The sequence below is a fragment of the Gopherus evgoodei genome, chromosome 18 (assembly GCF_007399415.2).
Source record: "Gopherus evgoodei ecotype Sinaloan lineage chromosome 18, rGopEvg1_v1.p, whole genome shotgun sequence".
NCBI lineage: Eukaryota > Metazoa > Chordata > Testudines > Testudinidae > Gopherus > Gopherus evgoodei.
The window spans coordinates 15,986,035-16,002,581 of record NC_044339.1 but is presented as its reverse complement, the minus strand read 5'-3'; the positions used below and the strand labels follow the sequence as shown (position 1 = coordinate 16,002,581).

General features: G+C 51.1%; 1 protein-coding gene across 1 annotated transcript in view; it reads right to left on the bottom strand.

The window, feature by feature from the left end:
- Positions 1-8,188: 8,188 nt before the first annotated feature.
- ATAD3A (ATPase family AAA domain containing 3A) overlaps positions 8,189-16,547 on the bottom strand; it is a 59,761-nt gene continuing 51,402 nt past the window's right edge. Inside the window, exon 16 of the mRNA XM_030537694.1 lies at positions 8,189-8,565. Within this exon, the coding sequence (XP_030393554.1) occupies positions 8,386-8,565 (180 nt within the window). The 3' untranslated portion in view covers positions 8,189-8,385. The remainder of the gene's footprint in view (positions 8,566-16,547) is intronic.

Below are 16,547 nucleotides of genomic sequence, written 5' to 3'. Positions count from 1 at the left end.
ATTTGGTCATCTATCTGTCTCGCAGATCTGATGCTATTATGCATGGGAGAAGGTTCAGACAGCAGCGGCAATGGCAGGGAGTGATTGATCGTTCACTGATCCATCTGGTCCCAGATTTGCTCTCTGATAGAAAATATCGTTTTAACAAAGCATCATTAGCTCATAACTCATGCTATTTCATGGATGGGAGATAACCTTAGCTGGGAAATGCCATCCCTGCCCAGAGCATTACAAATTGCCAGGCAGGTGTCACCTCCCCAGGGGACATCGCTTATTCACCGTATTGACAGCTAACTAAACTTAATTACAAGGCAGTTTGACAACTTCCCCAGCCTTAAAGACTCTGCATTTAAATCTTTGATGAGCTCAGCGGCTGAAAGCAGGCTGGCACCCCCTTTTTCCCTTTGCATTCTGGGCTGATTAACAACTGTGTGGTGGCAACTGGCAGGGCTATTCAGCAAGCAGCAGGGCGTGAAATCTCATCTCCTGGAGGCAGGGAGACAGGGTTTAAAAGGCTGGTAGCAACACGTCCAGGTTTTAATCTACTTTCCTGGAGAGGCCAACGTCAGCTTTTTGCTGGCTGGTGAAATCTGATGTGATGCTCTGTGAAAGAGGACGCGGGGGAGAGAGAGGACAGTAACACCCTCAACGGGGAGCTCAAACCCATGGCCCTGAGATTAAGAGTCTCATGCTAGACCAACTGCACTAGCGAATCACTAAGGGGAAAAAAGAAGCCTTCATCTTTGCATTGACCCCAAGAAGAGGGGCGATTTCTGAGATGTGCTGGGTTCTGATGGCACAAGAACCTAAATACCCATTGCAGGATTTCCACCACTTCAATAACCACCACCACCCACAGAACTCTCTCTAGAGCACGCCCTCACCTGCATCAGCTTCCTGGACACCATGATCAGCTTCACCAATGGAACTGTACAGCCACACATCACCGCCCCCGATCCAGTAACCACCCCAAACTCACCAAGATTTCTGCTAGCTACAGCCAGGCACTCAGATACCACAGAATATGCTCCAAGAGGATGGACGGACACACACACACACACACACACACCTGCCTTCACCAAACTGCCCAAGAAGTAGATTGATACTTCATATGGATTCCAGTGTGGGATGGCAGGTGACAAGAAGGGATGTGTGGTCAGTGGGTTTTGTCCCTGTTGAAGCAGGTTCTTTCTGGGTATCTTCATTCCATGAAGCAAACAATTAAAACCCATACTTGATGGGGACCACAACCCCCAATCCTCACCATGCTCATCGTCAGAAGCAAACTTCTCACAGACCAGGACGACTCAAAGCAGCACCAGCCCATGCCATGACAACAGATGCAAAACCTGCAGACATATCTCCACAGCTATGATGTTCAATAACCCCCCTCCCCCAGAAACATCTTTCAAGAATCAATGGTCCTACGCACGCCTATCACACTGTGCTGTACCTCATCCGACGCATCAAGTGCCCCAACAAGAACTAGGTGGGTGAAACCAGACTATCGCTGCGCTCTTGCGTGAACTGACACAAAAAAAGGATAAAAGACAAAGACACCCCCTCATTAGTTGGTGAACACTTTTCACAAAGCAATCACTCCAGAGCTGACCTCTCAGCCCTCATCCTCAGTAGAAACCTGCACAGCACCTTCAAAAGATGAGCCTGGGAGCTTAAATTCATAACTTTGCTAGATGTCTACACATGCAGTGCAGCTGCAGTGTGTCTGGTGAAGATGCTCTAAAACCACCTCTGTGAGTGGCCGTGGCTGTGTCGACAGGAGCAGCTCTCCTGTGCACCCCGGCGCTTATGTCAGTGTGATCTGTGTCGCTCAGAGGGTGGTTTATTCACCCACCTCCCTGAAGGACAAAGTATGCCAACACAAGCTGTTGTGTAGTTGTAGCCTAACAGTCACGGACTCTACAGATAGTGGAGACACTGGCTTAAGTCTCACTACAACAATCCACTAACCCTTCTTTGTCCTGCGACTGGGTGTCTTCAACATGCATTAACTCCTTGGGCTTAACGATCAGTTCCACCTTGTATTTAGCTGTGATGCTCGGAGTACCTTTCTCAGACCTGATGAAGAGTGAGAAAACTTGCTTCTCCCACCACCAGAAGTTGGGCCAACAACAGATATTGTTATCACACACACCTTGTGTAGCTCTCATCTTGGGACCAACATGGCTACAGAGGGTGACCAGATGTCCCAATTTTACAGGGACAGTCCCATTTTTTGGGTCTTGTTCTTAGATAGACTCCTATTACCCCCCACCCCCAGTCCCGATTTTTCACAATTGCTGTCTGGTCATCCTATGGCTACAGCAACACTGCAAACCACTTTCTTTAAAGTCAGGATTTCTCTTTGAATAACTGGGTGAGGCTGAGCCCCCAGCTAAGTCTATTTGATGCTGTATTTGATCTATCACACGACGAGGGCTGGGAGAGATGGAAGTGGACAAGAGAGACCCAAGTGTGATGCTCCAGAGATTTCAGACGCACAAGGCACAGTCACGAGCAGCTGGCTAACAAGGTGTGAAAAGCACAGATGTGTACACCCACAACAAAGACAACAGGTGCATGGCGAGATTTCGCAGGTGAGGTTCTGGAGCTACAAATTTTGTAGGAGGGTGAGAGATGTGCAGGGTACAAGCCCGCCCCTCAATAGTACGGATTTCCAGTTCTTCAGTGTAAGCCATATTGATGTGAGCGCCTAGAACACACACGTATGGTTAGAGCAGGGGTGGAGGGTTCCAGTCCCAGTCTGGGAGTGGCAGTGCTTCCTAATGGTTTAAGCAAGGGACCGTGGCTATGTGTTAGCTGGAGTTAATGATGGTAATGTAAAAACACTGCAGTGATGTGTCTTGATGTAAAACCCTGGTGAAGATGGACCCCTGTCGTTTTCACCCCATATAGCTAGTCAAGGGCAATCCCAGGTGGGCGGTATAAAGTTGACCTCAAATAGCTACATGGGAGATACGGCACAGGTGGTTTTTGTCTCCATTAGGCCTCTACAGCCAGATAGCTGGTTCCATGCAAAACACACACCTTCAGTGTAGTGAAAACACAGCCCATCAGGACTCCTGGGTTCTATTCAGGGTTCACTGCCTGACGGGAAGACACCCAGCTTGACTGTTTGCAAAGTGATTTCAGACAGAGGTGAAAAATCCCTCCATTAGCAAAGGACAAAGAATAGTAATTCCCACCCCTACCCCAGCACCATCAAAGGAAAGAGAGAAACTAGCACCATCCTCTCTTCGGTTTAGCTTGAAAAGCTTGACCCCCACCCGCCCTCACCCTCCACACACACAAAGCTAGGCGCAGTGTCATGCAGGAGGCAGAGAGCCACCAACAATTTGTTTTAGTCACATTTCACATTGTTTTAACTTGGGGGAAATGGTTTTTGTTTTTAGCCTCTTAACTGGAAATTGAACTTCCAAGAAAAGGGGGAAATTACCTGGGCAATTACAAAAGTACTGATCACAAGACCTAAACCTTAGAGCCAGAGCCTGGACAGTCACACTTAACTCACCGGAACACATGCAGAGAAGCCATCAGCTCAGTCACTGTATGGCGTGCGAGTACATAGTCAGTGCCTGCACCAATAGAGACCACAGAGACCCTGTTGTGATTCAGGAAGCAACAGGCTGCTCTCCGGGACATGGAACCTTCCTCATTCATGTGGAAATTCTGTGCGGCAGAACTCCAGGGGAAAACTAAGGGCATCTCCAACTCATACACATCTACCTCCGTAGAACGCTGTCCTCGGGAGCCAAAAAATCTTACCGCATTATAGGTGAAACGGTGTTATATTGAACTTGATTTGATCGGCCGGAGCGTGCAGCTCCACCCCCCCGGAGTGCTGCTTTACCACATTATATCCGAAGTTGTGTTATATTGGGTGGCGTTATATGGAGGTAGAGGTCTAGCTATCATTTAAAGGCAGTTTCTAAATCCACTGATTTGGCAGCAAAGAAAAAAAGGTTAGTGCAAAGCCTCATGCAAACTGGCTGTCAGCACCATGCATCAGGTGTGCTAGGAATGGCACCAGCCCTCCAATACCCCACCATTCTGCCTTTAACTGGCCTCCACCTCCGGTCCTGCAAAGATGACCAGCAAGGGGGGGAATGGAACTGTGTCGCCAGAGGTTTGGCTCCTCTTGGTTTTTAAGAAGTAACTGAGGGCGGCCAGTGGGACGCACGGACCCAGCGGCTGCAGTGCTGGTTCGCACGGTCTTCTCTCGCTATTTACTGGGGTCAGCAGAAGACAGGACAGGAAGGATCAAAAGGGATGAACAGACAGATGGAGAGCACAGTAGGAAATGGAGCATTTCTCTCTGTCCAATAACTGGACTCCATGCACAGCATACCAGGACAAAGCAGAGATATACTCAGTGGTGTTCTTGCTCTTCTTTCTTAAAGCTGGTAGTTTTTTCCCTAATCACATTTTTCTTCTAACTGGGATGGGAAGACTGCTCATTAAATAGACTCTAGTGATCTGCTGCTGCCCTAATAAATCAACAGATACAGACAGGATAGAGGGGCAGTAAGAGTGATGGCCCATATTCATTTCCAGGGACTCCAACTCAAGTGGGCTCAGTTTAGAAGTGAACAGGATGATCTCCTCCACCCCATCCAAGCTGCCAGTGCTGTGACACCAGCTGGGATCAGCGAGCCAAGCCGTGGTTTTCAATAACCAAGTGTCGAACATTAAGACAATTCCATTGATGCATGAGGCAGAGTGGGGTCCCGACCGTTTGGTGCTGACAGAGCTAACAGGGGCAAAGACTGGGTGTGGCATCAGGGGAGGCAGGTAGATCTCAAAGCCCATTCCGAAATGGGGGCGAGGACCATCCCCCTCCCTCTGCCCCTTTCACCGACTGAACATCAGAGCGAGTGTCTCTGGGCTCCCTGAGAAGCTGAGGTGCATGTGCTCAGCATCCAGGACAAAAGGGCACATGGAACTTGCCCAAGACCACTAAGCAAGTCAGAACCCAGGTCACCCCACACCCAGCCTCATGCTCAATCCAACGGTCCCTGCCACTCGGACTCATGGGGGGCAGATATGTCGAGTAAGAAGGTGCCACAATTAGCATCCCCTTTCTGACCTCGGGCATCATCTCTATTCATTGGGCAGCTCAGCTCTCCACCCTGATGTTCTGTGCCCTCCTGACCCCATGAGCTGGGCCCTGCAGCTCACCTGGGGACCACCACTGCCGGCCCTCAACTGCAGGGCACGCAATAAAACTGGTGACATGCAGAGACAACAGAGGTTGCCCCCTTTGTGGGTAATTAAACAGTTCTCAGGGCTAGCGCGGCACGAAGAAGAGATCTTCAGCTTCCCTGGCCACCCAACGCTGACACAGCCACAGGTCTTTGACACCAAGATCTAATCACGGGGCCCCTGCCTGAGATGCAGACGAGGACACCTGTAAGTGCACACAGAGCACAATAAGGTGCCACTGGACTCCTTGTTGTTTTTACTGTAAAGACTAACAGAGTTATTTGGGCATAAGCTTCCATGGAGACTCCATGCATCTGAGGAAGTGGGCTTTTTAACCCACAAAAGCTTATGCCCAAATAAATCTGTTGGAGTCTGGTGGCACCTTAGTCTGTATCCACAAAAACAACAAAGTCTCTAACACGGCTACCCCAGATACCCAATACAGTAAGGCATCAGCTCCTCCCTTCCCCCCATCCCAGCAGAAGTGTCACCGCCCGTCCAAAGGCAGTGATGAGAATGGGGTCTGTAGGGCATCCTGGCTGTGTCAGTGCTGTCCCGCCATCCAATGTCCCACTGCATGAACTTTGTCCCTCCCTTCCAGCCAGCCCCCAGGGAACAGCAGCACCTGCCCCACTAGCCCAGTCTGCTGGGAGTTGGCCAGCAGCCTTGCACCAGGTGGTTTTCAGCCCTGGAGAGATCCAGGGAAGCAGCCTGCAGCCGCCGCTGAAAAGCACGTCGGTGCTTAACAATACATCCCGGGAAAGATGCTGCAAAAGCAGCTGGATAACTGCCCTGCCCTTAGGAGCCATGCCCCCCTTCGCAGTACCCTGCAGCTGGACACCAGCCCCTGAGAAAAGCTGCACCAGCCCCACACCAGCAAGTTTCTGAAGCTGGATTTTTCCCAGGCAGCCAGATTCTCTCTCGCCCAACCTCGTATTCAGGGACACTGGTGGGGCTTCCGGCAGCTGTAGCAAGAGAGGACTATGGCACAAGTCAGTCACGGGCGCTGGTGTCTTCACGGTGCCCCACGAAGCTGCTTGTTTCGAGTCACCGGGAGGCCAGCCCTGCCAGTCTCTGCGACGCCTCCCAGCCCTTGTCAGCACTCATTTCTCAAAGCTGCAAGCCAGCTCCGAGCGAACGGGACGAAGACAAGCACGCTGTCAGTTCCTGTCAGGGGACAGGGCCTCAGCAAGGTACTCCAGGGCACAGGATTAGCTCAGGCAAATGCAACTGTGGGGTGCAGGCACAAAGGGGAACTCGGAAAGCAAAGCTGCTCAGGAACCTGGTTTTGAGCTGAGCTGGGTTTGAACTCCAGAGGCTGTTTGAAGCTGCCTGTGACTCTCCAGGCAGGTCAGAATATCACCAATCCACAGAGGCTGGGCTCCAGGCTCCTGCCACAGACCTGCCTGTCAAGCGCTCAGCAGGCCAGGCGTGGCTCTATGGCATCTTCCATTGCTCCCACCCATGAGAAAACAGCATCTGAACTGCCACACCGTTTACCCACGGACAGGTGCCAGCCGGCCAGCCTTGGAGACTGATATCCCCACAGCACGGACAGTGGCCAGGCCAGTTAACCACCATGCAGCTTTCAGCCACGAGAGCAAGCCTGCCCCGTGGGGGGCCTGCCGTGGGGCACGAGGAGTTCTGTCAAGGGCCAGGTCAATCCTTTGCCAGTCGGGCTGGTGCTTTTTCTGCCATGGTCATCTGTTTACTAGGACCTACCAGCCCAGAAACTCCTCCCTAACCGAACAGGGCAGCAAGAAGCTGGATGGACACAGCCTCTCCTGGGAACATGCGCTCCAGCAGCAGGGAACCAGTCAATCCCTTAGTGCCTCTCGCAGGTGATGACCCGTGCTATTGTTTTAGCACAGAGTCACCGCACTGCGTCCCCTCATAGGCCACATTGGCCACTTGCTCGGAGTCCAAGGGCTGCCTCTAAGATCGCTGCTGTGGGGGATGCAGGTACGTGATCCAAGCAGCCAGGGGAACGCCAAGGGAAGGCCTAGGCAGGTTTATTCTACGGTGCCACGTGTGAAGGGGATAAAAGCTCAGGAGGAATTTTGTTCTACAGCTCTCGGATACCGGGGAATTTTGTGGGCTTTGCCCCAGCTGATCTCACACCCGGCGTGACACACACTGTGCATGGACGCTGCACCTAGGCCGCAAGTGTTATAAAACAGCCACAGAATGGGTCCTGCCTGGGAAGAGCACAAGGGGCTGCTGCTCTCCGGGCAAGCCCAGCGCTGCGCAGCAGTGTTTGGTGTGCAGCAATGCTCTGGGACAGGTAGCAGCCCCGCAGCTGTATCCAGCCACCAGGCAGGCCAGCCCGCAAGACACTTGGAGAGGTGCCCATGTGGAAGAGGAGGAGGGAAGCCACCAGCACCAGTGATTTCCTCTGTTACTCGTGCTTAGTGTGAAGGAGAGAGGCCTCAGCTTTCGACCAGGGAAGTGAGAATCATTCAAGGGATTTGTTTTACCTGCAAACACCATAAACCTCTGTATAGGCCTGTCCGTCACCCCTCCACCCAGCAGGGCATGCAGCCAAACCGCAGCACGCGCAGGAGTTTTCGTCCCGGAGACACGGCCCAACCACCAATGGGAGTCTGCACGTGCCCATGAGCCTGCTCTGACCCCTCCCAGCTCCACCCACACCCCAACCAGTGGGACGGGGAGCCCAGGGTGCATTCGCACCAGGGGACGCCAGCGGCAAGACGTGACTGAGCTGCAGCTGAGAGATCCACACTGCCAGGGAATGCCCCTCGGCATGGCTGGCAGGGTGCGCCTCAGCCGAAGGGCACGGCTATTCCCAGGCTGCCCACAGTGCCATTGGAGCCCTTGTGAAAACCAGCAGCCAGGCCAACAGAGGGGGTTGACTTTCTCCTGAAAGCACCAAAGGCCACAGACTATGAGCGAGGCAAAGGCTTTGCGGCAAGGGGGATCCTTTAATGTGGCAGCTTCTTCAGCCTGCTTTAAAAGATATTTATTTCTGGTGTTCCCTAAAAGTATAAAATTGAGAGGGCAGGCCTGGGCAGCTCCTATCTCTGCACGGCTGGCACCACTGGGCACCCATCTCCAGCACATGATTCCACCCACACGGCCGGCCAACCGACTCTCCAGTGGCATTCCCCGCCACCCTCCCCACGCACACCAGTCTGCGGTTTCTCAGACAGCCGTCCCTATGGGGAGAGGCAGCCGTTGGCTTTTGCCAGCCTCTCTGCTCGGCTCTGTGCCCTCTGCTTTCAGCCACTCCATCTTCTGCTTGTGCTGCTGCACCGCGTCGGCCACACGGGCGTCGATCATGGCCTCGGTCAGGACGCCGTCCTCGGATGCATAGGCTGCGGCCTGCAGAGGGGAAGAGAAGGCCAGCTGGTTAGAAATGGAAGGCCCTGGCCTCCTCCCTCCTGACAATGCTCATTACCCTGGTTCCCAAGCACCCTGGTACTGGGCTTTGTCTATCGTGCTAGCCACCAGTACAACTGCCCCAGGGCAAACCGGCAAAGCTGCTATTGGCACGGCTTCCTGAAACCAGGGTAAGATTCACTGGGGCTAAAACCAGTTTGGTCTGTCTGCCGTAGAGGTTTGCACTGGGATAGCTGCACCTGGGGGCAGAAATCAGGGCAAATCCCCACCATGGACAAGGCTGTGGCTAATTTCCACCTTAGAACGATCAGAGGCAGCAAGTCTGGCGTCACCTGGATTTGCAAGAGAGTCATCGAGCTGCCCTGAAGCTCTCAGCCCTCACTCGAAGGGCTAGCATCATGTGCAGAGAGATCTTCCTTCCCGTTCGACAGGAGTTTGAATTAAATCGGGGTTAACATCAGACAGACCTTCCCCTTCGCTCCCCTAGCGTTGGAGCAGCCTCACTAAAAATCCCTTTCCTTGTTCAGGTTTCCCTTGCTTCATCCTGGTGATATTGTAACCCTAATAGTTCTCCAGTATGCTGCATGAGAAGTGCTGGGCTTGTCTGCCCTGTGGCTAACAGTAACGGCACCCCACTGTAGCTTTTTGGTAGTAAAAGAAAAAACAAAAACAAAACCACAAAACACTGCCAGGGCTTCTCTCCACGTCATAAAGCAGCAGAGAAAAAGACAGACGCTATTTCACTCACAAATGCCGCCTTTTATTTAAGTGTTTCCAGTGCAAATCATTGCAGCAGGAAAAAAATTAAAGCACTCCTCTTTCGGGGGAGGGGAAGCTAACTAGGCACCCAGCCTCTTACAAAATGCTACAGATGCAAAAAAACTGACACACAAAAGATTAGCCCCAAATGTAAGTCTGGTTATGAACCCATATTGATCTCCCTACTCCAGTAGGAACAGGGGGCTCCAGACAGCTTGAGCCTCAGAACTGAGAGAGAAATTATCACCTGGTAACAGCCACGCTTTGTCTATTGCTAATGAAAGGTGCCAGATTGACCGCCCGAGAGACTGAAAACTTGTTTGCCCACAGACAAGGTGCGGCATGACCATGCAAGGCCCCCCACCCTGGCCAATGTACTCCAGCTGCTGAGCTGAAGGGACAACACTAGTGGACTCAAGCCACACACGCTAATTCCGATTCATAAAAGCACGACATGTTTCCATGGAAACATATGTTCCCCCCTGCAGTTTTTATGCAAATATAAATCGGATTAAACAGGTCTGTGCATGAAGGGCCGGGAAGGAGCTGAACTCACTTCCCAACAGTTAGCAACTTCAAAAGCCACCAGCCCCAGACCGGGAAGGAGCAAACAGACCAGCCATTTGCCTTCTGTTCTGGCACCATGTCTTGCGTCACTTTGTCCTTACCACCCAGGAGATCTCAGTAGCGCTCCTGGTGTGATCGTGTGGGGGTGGGTGGACTGACACATGGAGCAGGGAGGACGGCCGCACTGTTCCCTCTGTGCTACTCAAACTCGAGCTCCTCACCTTCTGTGCCCCAGCCTCCACTCCCTTCTCCTGGGCCTTGATCCTGCAAAATCCTGACAGCATCCTCCACTCCCCGGGTGCCAATGGGAGTGAGGGTGCTTGGCACCATGCAGGATGGCGCCCCTAGCTCATCTCCTCCCCAACACTGGGAACAGTTCCAGACTCCTTACCACATGCCCGCTTCTCCTGACCCACTTTGTGCAAACCCAGCCAGCCCTGCTTGCCACCTGCCAGCACTGGTCCCCCGGTAGTCTGGCAGAGGGGCTTCCCCACAGATCCCAGGTGTCTGGCTGAATTAGAGTAGAAGCTCTTCAAGGCAGAGGCCGCGTCTTGCATCTATAAAGCATCGCGCACAAGCACCTGGCTCCATAAATCATTAATGAGAGTCCAAAACTGAGGCTGCCAGGCAACAAGGTTTGCAGCATTTACGATCCAGCAGCCTGTGAAATGTAACACAATGGTTTCTAGCTCCCCCAGGTTGTTATACAGGCAGACAGTAATCTAATTCAAGAGGGAGATGCTGCACAGCACTGTACCAGAAGAGTAAGAGGATGGCCTATAGGAGGAGGCTTCACCTGTTCAGGTGATTCACGCCTCCCCATTACAGTAGGATTGGAAACATTCTCTCCTAATCACAAGGCACAAGGTTCCCAACTTGGTCCTTGCCCCCCCTCCCACCCACCTCTGCCCCTCTTCTTCCGCAGACAGCTGGACAACTAGCAAGTGGAGGAAGGCTGATCTGGCCACAGCAGGGCATTCCACTGCACATGCAGACAGCAGTGTCCGATTCCCAGAGGATGCATCATCCTCTGATGTCTCCACCCCGGAGACACTGGGGTGTAACCTTGCATATTTCTGCACTTGCCCCGGGCAAAGATTTTGTGGCAAGCAAGTTAACAATTTATCGCCGTCACCTTTGCAAAGGCGGGCACAGAGAGCTGAGGCCGGAGCCGGGAAGTCTGCATGACAGCTTTGCTTGGCTGCTGCAGGTCACACCCAGGGGAAGCCAAGACCACAGGGGAAGGCAAACCTTCCCAGCGCAAAGAGAGGGCAGGCACAGACCAGAAGTGTATGGCTTTCTGACTGCAATGGGCATCTGAGCACAGGCTTCCCCTCACAAAAGCCAAGGGGACACCACACTCTCATCCCTCCCTAAAGGCACAGACCTGGAATGGGAAGCTGATTTAAGTGCGGTCAGGACACCCCTGCCTACCTACCTTCCTCCTCCTCCGGAGTGGCTGCTTGTTCCCTCATCAGGTGCTGCTTTGCAGCCCAGCTCTCAAGCCCCAAGCTGTAGCTACTTAAAGCCTAGAGAGTGACGGGCTGGGGTAGGCCAGAGAGCTGACTGCTCACAGGAGGGTGGGGGCTGAGCGCAAGAGCCTGGGCAGGCCCATGGCAGAGCAGTTCAGCTCGCTCGCTGGTCACCTCTTCAGTCGTGTTTTAGTAAGTCCAAAAGGAAGATCCCTGCCCCCTGGGGAGGTGCTGGGGGCTGCCGATCGGAGCAGAGGGCTGGAAATTAGGACTGCTCCATTCTCTGGCCGCAAAGTCGCTGGTGCACCTGGGATAAGTCTGTCCAACTTCTCTGCCGCCCATTTCCCCACCTTGGCGCAAGGGTAAATTCCCGGCTCACGGAGGTGCTTGTGCACCCTAAAGTTAGCACACAGCTTCAAGGCGCATGGCTGAGAAGTGCCGCAGCAGGTGAGGAAAGGACAACGTGCCGGGGCTGCCGCACGCTTCCCCTCCACGTTCGAGCACTTAAACCAGGCAGGGAGGCTTCATGCTGTGCAGCGACACATTCTGCAGCACGCTGGCAAGGGAGCCCTGGCATCGCTTACTGACCAACCCGCTCCCATGAATGCTCATTATAAACTGACAGGAGCCTGGGCGGCCCCTTCTCCCCCAGCACCTGCTGCGGTGAAAAGGCTGGTTTGAACATCCCTTCTTCGTGGCTGTGTAGCCCTTCTCGGGCTGCATCCAGCCTGCCAGGGCTGCGCTCCCAAATCCGCCTGTTTTCCCCCAGGGCAGCCCTGCAGTCGGGAAGATCCGGCATTTTATAATGGGGTCAGCACTTCCCTGTGATGTGTGTATGCACCTGCGGTGAATAGACAGGAGGCGTTTGCTTCTTCCCCGCCACTGCAGAGCCCATCAATTCCATTGTGAAAGCTTCAGCAACGCTGTGCAATTCACGCTCTGTTGATTTTCTCAATGGACTTTCTATAAAATAGAAAGCCCAAGGCCCTAGCTATCAAGAAAGCAAATGGGGAAGCGGCTATCCCTGTTGGGGATAGCTTAAAGCAGCCCCACGCTTCATTTAGATTCAGACTTCGCTCTTCTGGGCGGATGTATTTTAACCCATTTTCTCTAACGCAACTTTGCAGGCTTGAGAACGTGGACCCAGAAACGGACCAATTCTAAGGCAAAATTAAATAATTTTGGAGCTTGGTGAGGGAGCACAGCATAAATCCCTTCAGAATTATCTCACCGATTCTCCCAAAGCCCCTCTTCAAGGAGGAGACTGTCACACTCAGCTGACAAGCTCTGATCTGTACGCCCTGGGTCGTGTTTATCAGAGACGGTGCAGCGTAGGACAGCCTGCCCCGTAACAATCTCACCTTGAACACCCTTCAGCTCAAAGCACTTCACAAACATTAATTCTCACGCCGCCCAGCGAGGCAGAGATTCTGCAGACGAGACGTAGACGGGATAAGGTCACACAAGTCCGTGGCGGAGAAGGGAACAGAATTCAGGAATACTGACGATAGCTCCCCTATTTCTAACTCTTGGGCAACTCTACCAATGGGACAGAACCAGGATTCCTGGGATTCTCTTACAGTGAGGTTCCGAGAATCTTCCCTAGGTTAGCGGATGGGGGCCGTACCAATGAAAACTCACTTCATTTGCTGGTATTCCAGAGCAACAAGAGCAGCCATATATCAATGAGTTTCAGTTCAAGATGTATGCGTCAGGAGCTTGGGTAGTACAGGAAATATTTTGGAAGAAAAGACGATCGATACTGGAAGTAAATTTAATCTTTTGCCGTAACAGCAAGGGCCAGCTACGGAGAAGGGAAAATCCCCGGGGCAAAGGGGAAGTCAGACAGACAATCGTCTGTAAAAGAGTGCCTAAGCCCGAATCTGGATTTCTAGCATGCAGACTGTTAGTCGCACACTGGACAGCGATGTAGTTTTCTAGTGCTGGAGACTAGATAAGGTGCAGAAAGTCAGCCTAACGTTTATGCATGAATCACAGAACTGGAAGGGACCTCGAGAGGTCATCTAGTCCAGTCCCCTGCACTCACGGCAGGACTAAGTATTATCCAGACCATCCCTGACAGGTGTTTGTCTAACCTGCTCTTAAAAATCCCCAATGATGGAGATTCCACCACCTGCCTAGGCAATTTATTCCAGTTCTTAACCACCCTGACAGTTAGGAAGTTTTTCCTAATGTCCAGCCTAAACCTCCCTTGCTGCAATTTAAGTCCATTACATCTTGTTCTTAATCTCTGAGGATAGGACAACAACAATGCTTCTCCCTCCTCCTTGTAACAACCTTTTATGTACTTGAAAACTGTTATGTCCCCTCTCAGTCTTCTCTTCTCCACACTAAGCAAACCCCATTTTTTCAGTCTTCTCTCAAAGGTCATGTCTTCTAGACCGTTAATCATTTTTGTTGCTCTTCTCTGGATTTTCTCTAGTTTGTCCACATCTTCCCTGAAATGTGGCACCCGCAACTAGACACAATACTCCAGTTGAGGCTTAATCAGCATCTTAAAACAAGTCTTGGCAAACTAAGCCAAACTAAAAATAACTGACCATGACCCACAAGTTGGTTTACACTACAGGATCAATTTTAAATCCAGTGGGATTAAGTACAATGGGATTAAAACTATATTATCTGTAACAACTATCCTGATCCCAATCCTTATTTAGGCAGGATGGAAGCGTCAGGGGCAATGCTGTTCACACAGCATATGAATACATATTAATGCAAGGTACTGGAGGCTAAGTGACACAGTGGGTCTGTGCACCAGCCTTTCCCCTTCCTATTGGTACAGAAGCAGACAAAGTTGGATAATTTCTTATCCCAGTGCCTGGCTGGATGTTCATCCACAGCACAGAACCGCAACAAGAGCTTGGTATGACTGGTAACCCCCAGACTAGAGGATCATCATTGCAGAGCCGAAGAACCCTAGTGATGGACCAGGGCCCCAGCAAAGCGGAGGGCAGGGTGGTGGTGGTGTGGTTGCAGGCTGAGATCGAGGTACATCAGCAGAGCTGAGGGGTCCCCGGACCCAGTCGTGCCCTGGCCGATCTGTGGCACTGGACAAGCAGGAGTCTCAGCCGCTCATGAAGGGATGAGTGCGAGTAGGGATGAAGGAGCGCACATGTATGGAGGAAGAGTGTGGGTTGGTGCAATTTATGCTGCAGTAACGTAAACCCTGCATAGCACCCGCGTGCTGTAAGCCAGCGGCTCAAACCCTTCGCTTGTGATCATCCGTTTCACTCAAACGCCTTTTTGACGGTGTTTTAATAGATGGGTTCTCTGCTTGCCTTTCTCCCAGGGATGCTGCTGAATTGGAGGGTGGGGGAGAGAAAAAAAAAATTCAGACAGCTGATAGTACTGTGTCTGGCGTTTCACGGGTGATTTGATCAGGTTCAACTGGGTGGAAATCAGAATGGAAATCAGATGCAGCATGGCTCTGGCCTGCTTTGAGTAGGCAGAGGCCAGATCTCCTGGAACACAGCAGCATTTTGTGTCGCTCAAGCCTGCCATTTCGCTCCTGCAGCATTCGGTGCTCCTGCCAGACGCTATGCGTGGTTTTGTTTGGTTTGAGACACATATAAGGAGATTTAATGATTACAGACAGCAAGACTGCAAAGGACTGTTGGAGAAAAAGCTAATTAAGAAAATGGATACATGAATCTGACACAAATTAAGTGACAGGCATGTTGCAATTACGCCTGCTCTTTGGGGATTAGCTTAGAGTCACGGCGAGGGCATAATACAAAATAGCCCCAAACAAAAGACAGATGAAATGCTCCCATTGAGCATTTTGCTCCGGCATTCATAACTGACAATTTTTACTGGGGCTTTGTGCTATAATCTTCATTGGAATAGGTCAATTTCACTCTTATTTTAAATTTAATAGTCTTTAGGCACATTAGATTTTGGGAGCTGTTGCGATGAGCCCATCTTGAGAAGACTTGGAAGCTTAAATACCTACAATTGCTTCAAGGCTGCTTCGAGGACTTAAGGAGCACCTGGCTCACTGCATCTGCTGTTTCCCAGCTTTAAGGCGTAGCTGTGACTAGAAAACCAGGACTGTAGTGATGGTGTCATCACATTTGCTTTGTTCACAAATTTTCCCTAACTGTTAGCAGTTAGCACTGTGAACGCAACATTTTCTAGAAGGGAGTGGGAGGGGTGGATGGGGGAACTGAGCTATCAATCACAACCTCTAAAGATTCTGGATCCCCCACCCTAGTGATCTTGTGGATGCATGAAGCAGCTGGCTGCATTCTAGGTATTACACTGTTGCAGCACCAAAGTGCCTCAGACTGGGGGTTAATATAAGATTGTTACATGAGCTTCTGGAGTAAAGCTAATCAGAGATGACTAAGATAAAGATGCTGTTTTGGGGGACCTATTTTCTAACTATAGCCACATATTTGCTGTTCGGTTTTTTTTAGGTACAGTAGATTCCTCATCTCCCCCCTTAACCTTGCGTACGCAGCACATTTTGTAACAAAGAATCCGGCGTTGAAGGGATTAGTATGAGCAACTATGCAAGGGTATTATGGGCTGCAACGTCACCTAATATTAGAGACCTCTCTAACTGGACTGGCTTAAGGGTGTTTAATTCCTACTACGTTAGCTGGAACCACCAGGGAAAGGAAAATGCAGTCAAGGAACAGACTGTCTACAAAGGGCAGGCAAGAGAGAGTTTGGGAGCTGACATTTTAATTAGATGCAGTGGTCTCGGCTAGGTAATTTTAGCTGCATGACAGAAACTTGATTTATTATTGTGTGTCAATATAGTACACAAAGCTTGTGGGAAAGGGCATTATCCCAGCCTCAACTGGCCATCCACCATGGACTCCTCCAAGGCTGATATCGATCTACTATACTCATACCATCCCAAAAGATCTGTGAGGTTTGAAGACCTTCCTTTAATTAAAAACCTGCTTTGGGTACAACAACAAACAACAACAACAACAACAACAACAACAGGCACTGATAGAGTGGTTTTCATCCATGGATCTCAAGTGTTTTATCCAAAAACAGGTTAATCACAAACAGAAAAAAATTAAGTAACTATCCGATGTACGTCAATGGTGGAGCCTGAAATAAACACACTTTTGTAAGGCACAACCCTTGGCTATGATAAAATTGTGCCATGAAAGCCTTTTTTTTTTT